This window comes from Varroa destructor, unplaced genomic scaffold (assembly GCF_002443255.2).
Source record: "Varroa destructor unplaced genomic scaffold, Vdes_3.0 BEIS01000001.1, whole genome shotgun sequence".
NCBI classification, from domain to species: Eukaryota; Metazoa; Arthropoda; class Arachnida; order Mesostigmata; family Varroidae; genus Varroa; species Varroa destructor.
The window spans coordinates 2,413,932-2,430,032 of record NW_019211454.1 but is presented as its reverse complement, the minus strand read 5'-3'; the positions used below and the strand labels follow the sequence as shown (position 1 = coordinate 2,430,032).

The following is a 16,101-nucleotide window of genomic DNA, read 5'->3' as shown; positions in this document are numbered from 1 at the left end:
CTGAGGCTGTGGTCCGCAGGATTTAATGCGTTGTTTTTCTTCTAAACGTATTTCCGTGGCAAGGTTAGCATTGGGAGCGTTCTTCAGTAGAACAGGGTAGAGTTTTTTACGAGTATTTTCAAGACGTTTTAGCACAAGCGTCTGCTCTTTAGCGTGTTCTGGTCTTAACACACTACATGAGGCACACGTTAACCGATTAGGTCTGGTTGTTATCGTTTAATCCAGGTACTTCGCATCTGCGATTCATCGGTTTGGTGTTCGCCCACTAATCAAGTAGAATGGCATTTCTAACTGCACACTACTTTACCGTACCACTGATTCTAATACGGATGTTCAAAGCTAGTTTTTGTTTATATATTTAGTATAGTCACAAAAGCGGGACCAATACTTCATCTGTAGGATACGATTTGCCTAAAGTAAAAAAACAATTGTTCGAATTTTTTTTTTAGTTAAGGTGTGGTGTTGACCTTGCGAATGAGTTGGGCTGCCCAACATCTGGCCAGCTTAATTCATTGAATGTGAACGGGTTTTGCTACGGATAAAATTATGCATTTATAATAAACATATAAACTGCGCAAATCACATTAATCATCTCAATTCCAAGTCTAATAGCACTGTACACGTGACCGTACCGATGCTTATGGGTAAGCAGGCAAACTCTCTGAGGTAATTAAAATAGAAACACTGAACAAATACCATGGTTCTAGATAATCTGCCAATCAGAAGGTATCTTTCATTGCTGCGATATTTTGAAATCTACAAAATTCATCACCTGCGAAACAAATCGGCTATACTAAACGTACGACAACCTCAAGGAAAGATCCTGTTTCTAGAAATCGTGGTCTACGATATTGTCCACCTTAAAATAAGCTACAGCTTTTAAACCTCTCGAAATGATAGATGAAGCTCTTGCATAAAGTTGGAATTTCTAATTAATAATAGAATACCTAAACTTTTCTTAAAAGCCATCCTAAAAAAAGAAAAAGGTCTATCTGTTCCCGTTTGATAGTTTGGTGGTTCTGACGACGTAGATTAAAAAGTAAATTAATTGTCGGACTTCAATATTTGAAGTATAAATAGTCTATTTGGACTATTTACAAATTGATTAGAGTTAGACATTTTAAATACGCCACCCCTTCTCTCTTCACTGTACATTAACGTGGTTCCCATTATAAACAACAGGTAAAAATTGCGTGTATTTATTTTACAAGATATAACACACTATTAAAAGTAGCTTAAAGCGAGCTCAATAGGTATTATCAGATACTGCACCTCTGGAGCTTCTATAACAAAGGAAAAACGTCTGCTGAAATAAGAAAAATTAATATCACAGTGTACTTTATAAGCGTACCCTGTGGCATAGAACTTGCTTTACGATTCGCCACCGCTCAATCTGACGTGTTACCATTTCGAGTTTTCAGACCGAAACTGCAGTTAACATCCGCTTAGACGGCTTGTACTCAGCCCAAAACAAGTTGCGCCTTCTAATCTAGGACCGCCAAACTCAAGTGTATTTCCTGGTTTGTAGGCATACACGTTACTACTGGAAAATCATGAAAATCGCTGCTAATGATGTAGTATGAAAAGAAGACTGTTTAAGAATATTTTGTAAAACTCAAATCGTCTAGAACGTTGCTCGGAGAAGAGTGTTTGACAGGAAGACGTAGAAGCTCGAAAAACGTATTCTTTCCTGTAGATAAAAGAGATATGTCACCCTAGTTGCTTTCAATGTGCTAAAAAGAATACAAAAGTTCCTTTGTCACATACTGCCATAATGGGTCGTTTTAACCACTGCGCTATCACCGTTAAAGTTTCTACATTTCTAATGAGATCGTCTATAGACATGTTCTCATTTGCCGGTTACTTACCTCTCTTCCGTGCTGAGATCCAGTAGCTCAACTGCATAGAGGGATTCATGAGAGAAATTCTAATGCTATAAATGCTGCTAATTCGTGAATAAACTAATTTCTATTGTATTGTGCTTCTACTTTAATTTTGCTGTTTTCTATCTTTTCTAAATACAAACGATTCTAAAAAAAGAGATATTGGCAAAATACAAGTTGCAGGTTTTGGTCGATGATACTAAATATTTCTAATTATTTTTCAAATTAGCTTATGAAAGCAACAAAAATTGTTGATAAGATAGAACTATTTTAATGTTCATTGCAGATATCTGTACTTAGTATGTATGGTTCTAAAAAAGGCTAATGGCTAACCTGGAATAACAAGATTTGCAAATAATATTTACTATTATTTGCAAATCTTGTTATTCCAAGTAATAAGTACGCATGTATAATTAATAAAATTTTATATAAAAAATAACCAGACGTGAAGCGAGTGTATGAGACGTACGAATAAAAATTCGGATAATACTATCCAGTTGTTTGGTCTAGGTGGCCAAGTATCAAACTGACAGCCATCCGATACTCGTCTTCGGTTTCACTCCAGTCATATAATCCAATTTTCTGGCTAGGCTGGATACAGGGACATTTCCTCTTGCCGCAATGTACCTATTTTGAAATTTAGAAAAATCTCACTGAAAAACACATGTAGACTGTCACAAATTATAATTAACCTTACACCATCCGCATTGCTATATAATAAGAAGAACCAATTAGTTCTGATTTGCTATAAAACACTACACGCGATTTACCACACAATGTTGAGTTTAACAATGACTTTGGGATCTATTCAAACGGGAACATTGCACTGGCTGTAATATATAAATAGGTCTTATTTTAGTTGTCGTTTATCAAGTTTGTTAAAGTTAGCGATTTCCCTATCTGCAAATCGCGTCTTACGTCCATATTACTTCCATCAAATCTGGTTGGTGAGGATCAGCAGCTTTTTGAAAAGCTACGAAAGATCAGTGATGATAACCTGGAACGATACCGTTTGCTAAATACGGTTTAGCCAAAACAGAATTACGTTCTATAGCTATACAGTAGCAATTCTACTAGAAGTTTATCGTGGCAAAATTGAGACAATATTCAACGACATTATACGATATCAAAGCGACCTCATTCTGAAGATTCCAATGTTTCTTCATCAACCATCCCTGTTCTGCTTAAATTATTAGACAGGATACAAGATCACTGAAGTGCAAAGAAGAAACCGGGAGCACAAATGTGATAGATCAAAGCAGCTTATGCTGATCTTCCACAAGTACCTGAAAACCGTAGACGTCACACCAGCTAAAGAGTTGGAAAAGTTCCGTACGTATTAAAACCCATGAAACGTCTATTATGCTTTTCAGAACGCACAACGATCCATAAAAATAACGTTTCACTTGTTAGCTCTACGATAGCAGTAATAGTTGATAAGACAAAAAAAGAAATGGTTGTACCGAGTTCCTCGCTGTATAAGTTTGAACGAAGACAATAATCAATATGGTCTATTTTGATATTCTATATTTAATATGGTCTATATATCATAACGCGCAATGTTTGTATAGCAAAGGTAAATAAAGAAACGAGGTTGGATCAATCAAAGCCCTTCATACGTACACACACTTACGGTGAATACAAAACTGAATTCCTCAATAAATACTAGGGGTAGGTATACCTATGATCTGTAGCATACTAAGGAACGGGCTACAGCCAAAGCCAGTGAAATAACAGCGATTTGCCATTGTATACTTTCGAATTTGATTCCGAAATCCGACGATTACCAATATAACTTCATAGGTGCATTTTTTAATAGGTACATCATTAAGCAACCTCTGAAATAGAAGACATTAGAATGCGTTTCAGGAATCCAGAACCAGTAAACAGGCAATCAGACACACTCAGGGATAGTTTTGGTGGTTTAAAGGATGCGCACCAGCAATCTCGTTAGTGAACTATAAATCCTCGCACAACTCCCTTTGTAAAAATTAGACAAACCCTTCAATGTCGGTTATCTTACGAAGCACAAATTGAGCCTCAAGTTTACATGTCTACTTTTTAACGATTATTATGGTTTTTAAACGTTTTTTGTCTGAAAACGGCGGTATCAATGTCCACTCCATCAGATACTTCCTGTTTACACAATAGCCTTTGTCGGGTGGGAAAACTTGAATATGCCATTCCATCAGAAGGTGTTCCTAGTGTTTGTTCAACATTCTATCGCCAACTAAGGTGCACTTAATTATATATATAGTGCACATAATTTATAAAAACGACAAAATGTCCTACTTCAATGTCATTTTAACATGTTCTTTTTGTACGTTTCCAAATGTCAAGGTTTATATAGCTAGATGCTAGTTTCCGAGCCGGGCTCTCTAAGAGAACTAGCCAATCTTATCAGATCACAGCAGAAGTTCCATCAATGCTTTGGTAAGTGGGCCTCGAATAAGCCAAACAGAACATTGCTTCTTTATCTAGAGTTATCTAAGATCTCGTAGAAATTAGGTTGTATGAAAAACCATATCCTCTCTCAGCTTACGTATGCAAGAGATTCAGCTGGCAAGATCAGATTATTTCCTGACTGACAGTGATGAGCAATACCTGGGAAGACCTAGTTCCTTCCTAATTTTTCGTATATTTACCAAAATAGCCAATTGAATGTGTCATACCGTATGAATTTTATTAATCTTAAGCCATATGGGCAAAATTCTGGCGCAAGCAGTATGTATCACTAGCGCTTCCGGCCGTCTGCACTGCAAATTATGAATGAGTTTTTGGCGGCGGAACAGTTATCAAGCCGAGGTGCTTCCGATATTCGATTTCATTTCGAATTTCGCATAGTCCTGATTTGCCTTTTCTCGTTCCGGGCCTACAAGCATTAGCGAGCTTTTTCGATGGTTCGAATACGTTATAGTTAGCGCCTCTTACGTTGCCACTTGGCGAATAGTTGCAGACAACATACGCCTGCAAGTAAGGACCAACAGCACTTGCAGTATTTTTCATTACAACAGAAACCCGCGGAACATGCTGTTGTTGCTGCTGTTCAGTATATATCATTATCATCATCATACTTAACAGAATTGCACAGCGTGCCTAGGGTGGCTGTATTAGCACGTCAATAGGACAAATCTTTGTTTTTGATCTCGTTCTTGCAGTTACCGCTAAAGATTGGAAATTGAACCAACGGATTTGTACGGGAAAGCTAGACGCTGCGAAAACAGAATTTCTATTTTGGCAGCAACGGCGTTGTTCCGGTGTAAAACAAAACGAAGTAAAATTTAGAAAGAGAATCCTGTAAAAACAGGTTCTCACCTTATATCCGGACCTAGGAACTGGCTTCTTAACAAGCCCACAGCCGATTTTATAGGAGCGAGACCATACAAGTGCTGTATAATGCCCCGCCTCAACAGTCCACCTAAATGGAAACATCGCGTCCGGCGGCATTTTGTCGATCTCATCGTACCTGATAGAAAACAAACATACAGAATGTCATACATACTACATGGACTAAACCTAATATAATTACACTGCGTGACGCATGTTCTAGTTGCAAAAGCGGAAAATTGCATAACAGTAGTGTAGTATAACGCTAAAAAGCCGTGGCAACCTAATATATCGATGCAACACCTGTTTCAATGATGGGGTGATTAGGACACAATGACGAGATACCTGGGCTTGGCAACTCGACAATGACGCAAGATAAAGACAAAATGCTGAGTAGTTAATCAAAGAACTGCAATGTGTTTCCTGACACGGGGCAATAAGAAAAAAGAAAAATATTAGAAATAAAAAAAGGAAATAAGAAAAAAGAAAATCACAACAGAATAATAGGGGTCACTATAGTGCAGTTATTAACAAATTCGAATTTCCGTTTGAACTTTCTTCATTAACTGGGACAAAACATTAGATAGCAATATATTAGGGCGACCACAGTGTTGCCGTGAGACAGATTATGCTGATCATACAGTCCATGAAATCTAGTATTTATTATCTAGACACAGGTGGATACCCTTCAGTATTCTTCAGTTACTGCAGCTCATTACCAGACATTTTTAATTGAATCAAATAAAACGAACGACTGACGTTCATCCGTGCGATATTGTATAGAGCTTCGAAAATCGTCACATCGCTCCGGCCGTAAATCTCTATTATACAACCGAATTTACAACCCACGCTTTTATGCGAAAAGGTCTGTTTTTAATACTGTCATATAGTCCTGACGTACCATATTTTCGCAGCTTCCCTAGCTGCAAGTGTTTCGTTGCTATAATCCCTGCCGGACTTCACCACAACATTCTGCCCTACTGAATCGTAGCGCTCGGTTACCCGGCATTTGTTCTCGTCGTGGTCGACTTTTCCTTCGATGCAGAGGTAATGGGCCCAAGCAAGGGCTCCACGCGCCAATTGATCGTCCCAGGTTAGCAAGTTCATGTCACCCCCGTACGATCCATTTGCTGAGGGCCTCTTTCTGCAATCGATCACAAACGCAAAGCAAACGCGCTTTCTTAGCCATTTTTAAGAAAATCGTACATTTACCCGTTTTTACTAGCTAAGTAATTGTGTACGATTATGAATAAAATTCATTCTTACCAATGTGCGCACAAGAAAGCGATGGAACAAAGTATCTTCACCTGTTAAAAATTACCACAGATTAGAAAAATGCTTTGGCATGATCGAAGCAATCAGTTGCCTGTTTGACGGTCTGGAACTTCCTTGACTTGGGAAAAATCATTTCTTCGTGATGATCACGCGCTTCATTAGAAAATGTTTCGCTAAAGTACTCGCGTTATTTCGTACTAAATTATTCACTCACTACTGTGGCCGCTTCGCACCAGATTTATTATCCGATCATGGCGGCGTAAACAAAGAAAGGTAAATACGACTCTACTACCACTTGCTATATGGTTACCAAAGCAATACCATACACAGGGAGAGTTGGCTTGCTCTTCTGAGTCTATTCGTTTTTGTTCGATACAATCAATGGACCCTTCGAACTGTGGAACTACTATACAGAATCCAGGAACGCTGGTGAAACGTTGGACATGGATCGCAGTCTTCTGGTAAAGTTGAGCATCCGTTGACTATTCAACTGCTCTACTCCCACGAGTGATCCTACTGGGCTATTCTCTCAGTCGGAGTAATTATCAATAGAAGTCACGTAACTAATTGCGACTAACGTGTGTAACCATATCACTAGATTTTTTTTTAGAAAAAAACTACGAACACTATGAAAGCATCAGAGATAGTAGCTACAGAGGCGGCGTTCTGTGTTAAAAAGCACGCCCCACCTAAGCATCTATTCTTCAGGTTACTCCACTTGCTTCAAATTGTTCCGATTTGCTCAAGTGAGTCCCAGTCACCGTGTGACTCCATAGCGAAAGCATTGACAGACACGCTGTACGTTATCTTCCAAGGAATCTTCAGTTTTCGACAAACAACCAGCATATCAGAATCTGACAAACAAAATGTACCTAAACAGAGATATTTTACTTCGGTGCTCACCGTAACTCCGTATGTATGGCTAGCATTGCTCTCTTGAAGGTTTTTCCACCGACCGTAGTACCACGACATGTTTTCTTGCGGCATACCGATGGCTCTCCGGGTTCGCAGCGCCGCCTCACGGCGTCGTTACAGCCGATGTTCCCATGAAACCCTCTGGTTGTATACAGCGTAATGATTGTACCCGCTGCAAGTGTGGTAATTAATGCAGCGTATCCCCACCACATAACTACTATTCCTTTCCAAATCTCTATCTACCGATGAATAACTTAAGAAAAAAAATATAGATTTGCAGCTTCGTTGTAAAGATAAATTCAATCTGTAATCTAGAAAATAATTTGTCGACACCGGCAGATAAACGAATGAATACATATTAGATGGCTATATAAATGGGGTACTCTTTTCAAAGAATAGAATACGCATTAACGCATTCAACGAATCGATTTTATGTACTATAAGAAAAAGGTACCCTTTTAATGTGGAGAATGCATCTACGGTACCTGTTAAAATCTAACGACAGTTAAAATTCGTTTTGTAGATAAAATCAAAAGTAGACATTGGAAAAACATTTCTTGATATGCTTGTATATCAAGCTCCTTGTTTTGTAATCAAATTTATTTATTTATTTACCTTTGTTAGGTAAAATTCTTCTAGATAGAACAGAATAGTTGTTCATTATTCTTTATTCAACCAACTTGATACTATATGATTGATCTACGTAAGGAACTTTTGGAGTATCGTGTTGTGACACGATACAGATGTTTTCATTGTGGCCCTAGTCTCCACCACAGCAACCAGAGGGCGCTAATTCGTAATCGCGTGGACATATTGTGTTTACTTCGAAAAATATTAAGCCGTCCTGGCTTTGTAGATACGAGTCGTTCCGCATGAAACCAGAGAATGCAACAATTAAACTTTTTTTTAGCTTGCCTCTTGCAATGCTAAATATGCTCTGCTAGATTCCCGGACATATAAAATCTGATATCTTACAAATGATGTATTTTGTATTGAAAAGAATCTGATTTTACTGACGAATTCAGTAATGGCCAAAGATGTAGCAACTATCATTATCATCATCACAGAGAACAGTCCGCAATTGGAATCATTAAATCGACTCATATGTGCTCTGACGTATTTAAACAATTAATATAACTAGAAGAGATACAAGGAAAACGAGGAAAATAGTTTCTCGTAAAGCAGCTAGCCGATTCCCTGTGCCTTAATTTAATAAAATAAGCCGCGTTCCCGCTAGAGAATTAATGCATCTAATTTTTTTGGGCAAAGAACTGCAAATGTAAGTATGTATAACATACACTAACTTATTGTCACATTAGCTGCTTAATCAAGCCAATCATGAACGTAATTTTCTTATTACATGATTATTACGAAAAGATTGCAAATGAGTAGGTTTTTTTTTTTATAATTCACTTTACCATTCATTCACAATGAAATTTTTCTTGGTTTATCATCATCAAGAGGGATCAATGTATATATATATATATATATATATATTGATCCTTCTGTGAAAGCTATAGCACCTAGATGCAAGATCAGCCACACACAATGCATTTGCCCTTTAAGGCTAGTGGCTTCCGTGGTGATTTTGCTTTGCTTTTAATTGATGGGGCATATTACGGGTGTGTCTCAAGATGGACTATCATTACTCGCTTAAGTTACTCCACGTATGCAGTCTGTACTGGCCTCGACCATCTCCAGAACAGTACGACCTTGCAGCACGACCTACATCAACATGCCACGGTAATAATGTCGAACTTTTTTTTTTATCTAATCGCATTTGTCATGTAGTATATGCCACTGGTGTGGCCCAAACCAGCTTTTTTAGCCGGACCTTTAGCTGTCAAGACCACTGCCAGCGTGATGCCTCATATCAAAATATCGGAACGTCCTTTACTGAAGTTTGACAAGGCACTGCGATCCACATTGTAAGTACGTCGAATCTAGAGATTTATTGCGACCAAACGGCGATGTAGCGGAACCGGCGGTTTGGAAGGTTTTTTTATTTTGTTTTTTGAACCCAAGATACCTATTACATATATACATATACATATCTCTAGATATGTACGACAAAAGGTTTTGTTTAAAAAAGGATCTTTTGTCAATATATGCTTGTATTACACACGGATGTAGGTGCTTCTGTACATGAGATTAATAAAATGAGTTCAAATTCAAGTTGAATTTAGCAAGTCACGCTTGAAATGGAGCTTGGCCTTTTTGGTTGTTATGTGTAACCATTCCTTCGTTCCTCTTTTTGCTTTGAACACTTTGTTTGTTTATGATTTTCTATTTTTACGTGTGTGTGAAAAAAAACGCCATTTTTCATGGCTATAGAGAAATATCCAGTTTAGTATTTACCATGGCTAACTGAGTTTCAACAAGCTACATGACAATAGACACCAACAGTCACGAACATATTAAAATCAGAGCTGTATTAGGCCTGTTCCTTTAAAGCTGCAACGGAAGCGTTGAGGGTAGCTGTAATCCTTGATTATTACCTAAAATATTAGTTATTTTGTAATTCCGATAATTATCTATTTAGAATTCTTAAAGAACTACTAGAGGCAGAAGCTGCGCCTGATAATCTGCTTCATATGAGTCTTTCACCATCAGAATGAGGTTCGTATTGAAAACAAGACCGAAACCAACCAATCCGATTTAAAGATGTAGGAGCTAGATAGAAGTTAGCACATGGAAAAATCATGCGAAACTTGCCTCTATTCAGTGGCGTCAATGTTACTTTTGATCATTACATATTGCCATTATATTATACATTACAGAATCGTTGTTTGCTAACACAGTCCGCTACGATTTGTAAAGTAATCAAGCGCATCCTTACTGTTCATGCTGCCCATATCTATATTTGTGCAGATTTATCTAGAAGCATGTGTTGGATGGGGCGCTTACCTATTCTAACTCTGATACTGTACACCTATCACTCTCGGAACAATTTGTCGACTTTGAGCGCTAATTATATTGCAAGAGTCAACTTATGTGGTATATCACGTTCTATTATAGTACCTAATAATCATCACTGGCAAAAGGTTCTGCTCGAATTATGCATTTATGATTTCTCATACAACAATAACTTCATTACGATTGACGGTCGAAGGGTCCGTCAGGTCTACGTTGCGACATGCATCCCGAGTGGGCGTATTTACACAAATCCAATAGGTAAACGTATATATAAAGGTACTTTTTCATCTTGTTGTAATGATCTCCAATGGATTTGTAGGCAGCGCCGCGTCGACGTATACACGAACAACTCTGTGACTAGCAGTTTATGACATTCGCTCAACTTTTGTCGAATGTTTGTTACGTCATAGGTTTAATACCTTGAAAATTTGATGAACCCTTTCTTAAATACATTATGTGGCTATTTACTCTATTCCATTTAACTCCATTCCATTTTATTTCGGATTTGATTTATACATATAGTGCTGACTCGTGTTATCACCCTTCGTGAGCGGCATAGAATTTCGCTCGCCGGAAACCTTGTCGTCAAGGTTGCGGTGTAGTGACATGAGTGAAGCCGCCTTTACAGCATACGCAAATCAATCTACGTTATTATATACAGAAAATTGAAATTTTTCTTCGTACGAACCTAAAGCTAATCGACACCTATACACTTTTCATGTGAATGGGAATGTGCACTATGTATCCTATCTTCAACGCTCGTGTGTAGGTAAAACTTACTTCCGGCCACACTATCAATATATCCAGTGTTGGCTCCAATACAGGAACCCAATTAACTGATACTCGGGTAGCTTAATACTTTGTCGTTCTTTATTCTCATTTTACGGATATCTGTGAAGACCATGCATTTTACTAATTTGGCAAAAATTCAGGCAACGATGGCTTTATTATCCAACCTAATAATTTTCAGCGGTTTAATTCCCGTGAAGCACCTTCGGTGCTGAGAAAGTATTGAAGGCATCTTGTACGCCTATTTTTGTACCATTCCAAATTACAATTATATACGATACAGCTAAAAACATTGGTAAGAAGGTCAAAAAATGAAAAAAGTTTCACAGCGAAGTAGATAATTAAAAAACAACCAGGACGTTACTGTGTGCAGACAACTTTTCCGATAAGTCACTTGAGTCGTTCAGTAAAAGTCATCATCTCACCTCTAATCGTTATGTAAGTCAACCGTGACTCAATGATCTCCACGGCAATGGTTTAAGCAACTAATGGGCCTGCAGATGAGGGGCCTCCTTGGTTTTATCTCTTCGCTAAGTCGGATTGCCATAATCATAATGTTAAGTTAAAAACTGGAGAGCTCGTCGAACGATGTTCTTCGACACGGATCAAAGAGTACTAATTGTTCTCCACTTTTTAACTTCCCCTATGGCGCAGTTTCATTAAGAGCTACGACTGTTTTAGCCTGTGAAACTGACAAAAAATAGGCTACTGCGATACAATGGGGTTGATAAAATGCAGTTCAAGAATGACTCCTGGAATGAACAAGCTTCCACAACAATCCAAGGACCTCATTGAACGCCTCAAAATCTGATCTCTTAACTATCCTTGCTACATTAGCATCATCCGCCGAACTTAGCGTCCTTAAAAATCGCTCGTATATTTTCAGTAGCCCATAGTCCGTGTCGATGAATGGAATGAATATGTGGGACGTACGCAAAAAGTATCTTTTGGGCAAACCAAGTAAAAAAAAACGATATAATTTGAAAGAAATAGTTATTTTCGTGCGAGGCAATTTACCATGGCCCAAGAGTCGTTTAATTAGTTTACACGAACAGCTTTCATTGACTATTAGGCCAACGTTAAACCTGCCAAATATTATTATATTCCTTACTTTGGCATCGAGATTGTTGTTTGTGCAGTTTTGAAGTAAAACTCTACACCATCATTATACGTTAACTGTACATCTATATGCATATAAGGGAAGTATTCAGAAGCAACTAGTAAAAAGTCAAGAATACTAGGTGAAATATAGTAGCTTATGTACCATAGCTGGCTGTGCATGTGACTACTCACTTAACGATATTGCTGATATTTAAGGATGCGTTTAGTTTCTCTAAGCCTGCTTTAATGTTTTAGGAGTTGCTATAGGTGGCATCTGTGTAGTAGGCTTAGTGTTTGTCGGTTGGCGGCCTCTGTTATATCAGCACCGCGCTGGTCAAGACTGATAGCGCTGTTAGTAAATTTGTCAACCTGTGATCGCCCTTTCCTGGGATTTTCAGAAGAACCTGTAAAAACTTTTGTCGTAAATGTGTAATTACTTGTTATGACTGCTAAATTTGAAAAGGTACGCGATGCGGATATACGCATGAACGGCCCCTAGTGTTAGAACGTTTAACATGTACAACATACCACACGGTATTCAGCTAAGCTTTTGTCTATGGTCGTACAAAGTGAATGAAAAAAAAAGCTAAACGACGGACCCAGCCCTAATATTTGGGTTATCATTGGGCCACAGACGCGAACGAGATACTCACAAGCGCAAGTGGAAAACGCTTCTACCGTAAATGTAGATCGGAAAATTGAGTTAATGGAGCCTTTAAATAATACGCGATAGGCGCGCTGAATAGGTGTCCTAAGCAGGTCGTCCTAGGAGTTTGCTAAACTTTTCATGCGAAAGTTTCCTGTTAAGCACGATATACGGCATACAAGGACCGCCTACTGTTTATCAGCTAAAAAAAAAAGGTGATCAATCATACCTTTGAACTATCACGATGGGCGCTAAAAATTGTGTGCTTTTGATCTTGAAAAAAGCTTTGTGGTCATGGTCACAAAATGCTATAATACTTGGTACTTACAAAAATAAGTAGACCGTTCGTTTTAGGTCGATAATTATTGGTGTTTATTAATATTAATTGATATTTATTCGTCCTAATTTAAATCTTTTTTGCGGTAGCCCCTGCCGGATGCAACACATTCTACTGTTTGTTCCGGTCGTCGAGATAGTTATCAGCTTAGTCACCGAATTTTTTTATTCCTTTTGTCGTGCCGAAACGCTTCTCCTCCAGATGTTTTTATTTTTGGAAATCAAAAGAAGTCACAGGGCCTAGATTCGCACATCACGCTTCTCGAGTTCTGTTTTGCAAAATCTGCCGTTCAAGTGATAGAATATAGAACTAGGACTTGTGATACCCTATTTCTGATTTCTTGTATCGAACAGGCTCACGCAAAGAATTCTCAATTAAGAACAATTCTTGAAGGTACTCCTGAGTAGCCGTGGAGCTGAACGGCATTAAATAATGACAAACACGCGTCGACGATCGAAGAAAACCGTAAAGAGCACTTTGGTTTTGGACCTGAATTGAACAATTTATTCCCGTCGGCTTAACCGATACTTAGAAGATTGTGTCCTGGTCTCCTCGTCGCAGTCGTACACCCGCATCTGGGCGTATGTAAGGAGTTGTTAAGCAAGTGTGGCTTTTTAGAAACGATAAAGTGTATTACGCACGCAGTTTTTTCAACAGTGTGCATCTGCTGAACATTCAGCTGTTTCGAAACAAATTTTGCTGTAAGCTCCCTGACGTCTGAACGGTTGATCACGAAGGCCTGCTATAAACCAGTTAAAATCTCTGTCTCTTCCATTAATTCCTTAATGGTGATTCAGCGACTGGTCGCCACGAGTTGTTTCACCCACTACTTTCTTGTTCGTGATTGTGGTCATAAACCTTCTACATTTTTTTTGGATTTCTGTCAGTCCTCAAAACGCTACAAGTACCAGTCGACGTAAACTTTATTCAGTGTTTGGTTTTAATAGATGCTCTGCGTTATCCGCAGTGTCTGTACGGTTGACTTTACTTTTTTTTCTTATACGAAAACGTAATGCTTGCTCGTTGCTCCATTTAAGAAAAATAGCGGAACGTTCAATACGTAGGTTTACCAATTTCACCAGAAAACTGGAAAGTGCACCGCATTATCGTGGAATGATTGTCGCAGCAAAAGGCCTGGTCTTTTTCCTGCAGTGAACCACAAGCGCTCACCCAATGGCGCGGAAATTCAAACAATTAAATTCGCCTCTGAACAAAAGTACACACCTTCAAAATATCGCTTATGAGCACTATAGCCTGCAGTAAGAAAAGATCCTAGTACTGTACTTTTTCAGCTTAAAGTTTGACAGTCCTGAGTAATCCTATAGCAAACACATAGTGTCACTGACCACGTCGACCTGTCAGCTATGCTTATGCCTAATAACCTTGGTTAAATCGAGCGTCGCTTCGCTATAGTAACGACTGTGTTTTTTGAAATAGATCTGTTTTGCAGATTCTCAAATAAAGGTAGTCATTATCTATTGCGATTACAGAGCATCCGAAAATGCCAAGGCCAGCAAGCTCCTTTGGTTCCGAAAATGTTATACGTAGCTAGAATGACGGAATGACTTTTTTTATAATATATATACGCCCATCTAACCTGACAATCTATTTTATGACAATTTTAGTTAATTAACAACGTATAACTGTAGTCTCAGACTTCAGGTGGAGCACGTATAACTCGCAAGAGGAATCTCTAGTTAATTTCATAAGCGACATTTGAAATAGCCAGAAAACTAACTGAGTGTGATATACTGGAAGCGATATATACATCTATTTAAGATCACAGTTAAACGCTAGTAATTATTGAGGGTATCAGCGGGACTAGAATGGATTGTCAAGTGGACACCTTTCAAGGCCGGAAGCAATTTAGCTAGGACACGCTTAAATGCATAGGTTCTATCCTGTATCGGTCGCAATATAATATCGTCGTACAGTATAATCTGCAATATACAGTGAACCAATATAATATTAATACTGCGAAGTTATGAGAGTGACATCACTAGGTAAATGCTGCGCTACGTGCAGGACACCAAACGTTTCAGTCGAGATCCATAGGTATCTATATTTACACTGACTCAATAATGCATAATGTATGTTTAATGTAAGCATCGGCCGAAGATTCAAAGCGTTGAAATGAAAGTTACTGGCCTGAAGTCTACTGTCCCATGAGGTCTCTCTGATGTCGCTGCTGGAAGTTCACAATCATCAGACATAAAACTCGTCAACGACAGTGTAATATGATTATCGTTTCACATGCCGAAGTCTATTTAGCTCGTTAGAACACGGTATTATTTGTATCACCCCATATAATCAAAGTAACATCCGGCAAATTGTTAAACCCTTTAGTATTGAAAATTAATCAAGCAACACCTGCTTGCTCTACACGCATTTTACTGTCGAATACCTATTACTAACAACCAAAAATTTCTCCATATGAGTATCTTGAAAAGCAAAAACGCTACCTTATGCCTGCTACGCTATGGCGCCGTATGCGGAATAAACTCGGCGGCGAATATTCGCTATTGGTATCTAAGTGCAAAATCGCTGCTCGAAGGGTCAACTTACCCATTTGCAACTAGGCACTCGTATAGACCTACTTAAGTTCGGAAATATCGCCTTCAGTGTAACCAGATGGAACGCCTTCGTATTGCAACATGAAATGAAATTAGTGAGAAGTATGGCGAACCGTAGCCGTCCGTGTCCAATCAACTGAAACGTAAAAAAATCGCAGACCGACCAGTATTGGTCACCAAATACGAAACGAATACATCTTAATTGGATAATCGCCGTGATAGGTGATACGCTGTGTGTTTTAAGTTGGCTCAGTCTGAGATGAAAGCTCGGTTAGTTCAAATCGTTTTCCTACCCGTTATACTCGGAGAAAATTCTCTACCATCGGCTTTTATTACCTA

General features: G+C 38.5%; 3 protein-coding genes across 6 annotated transcripts in view; 1 reads left to right on the top strand and 2 right to left on the bottom strand.

The window, feature by feature from the left end:
- LOC147758123 (uncharacterized) overlaps positions 1-1,993 on the top strand; it is a 70,043-nt gene extending 68,050 nt beyond the window's left edge. Inside the window, exon 5 of the mRNA XM_086984263.1 lies at positions 1,422-1,993. The gene's annotated coding sequence lies outside the window, so the exon portion shown is untranslated. The remainder of the gene's footprint in view (positions 1-1,421) is intronic.
- Positions 1,994-4,545: 2,552 nt separating this feature from the next.
- Positions 4,546-7,775, bottom strand: LOC111253748 (venom allergen 5-like). The gene is made up of 4 exons (XM_022813655.2): positions 7,389-7,775; positions 6,112-6,354; positions 5,199-5,349; positions 4,546-4,850 (listed from the first exon to the last, which is right to left on the bottom strand). Exons 1-4 carry the CDS (start codon positions 7,610-7,612, stop codon positions 4,647-4,649), a joined length of 822 nt encoding a protein of 273 aa, XP_022669390.1. The 5' UTR covers positions 7,613-7,775; the 3' UTR covers positions 4,546-4,646.
- A 5,443-nt stretch (positions 7,776-13,218) lies between these two features.
- LOC111253848 (uncharacterized) overlaps positions 13,219-16,101 on the bottom strand; it is a 37,970-nt gene continuing 35,087 nt past the window's right edge. For all 4 annotated transcript variants that reach the window (XR_015329499.1, XR_015329500.1, XR_015329501.1 and 1 more), the window contains 2 exons: positions 15,755-15,898; positions 13,219-15,377 (listed from right to left, as the gene is read on the bottom strand). The gene's annotated coding sequence lies outside the window, so the exon portion shown is untranslated. The remainder of the gene's footprint in view (positions 15,378-15,754; positions 15,899-16,101) is intronic.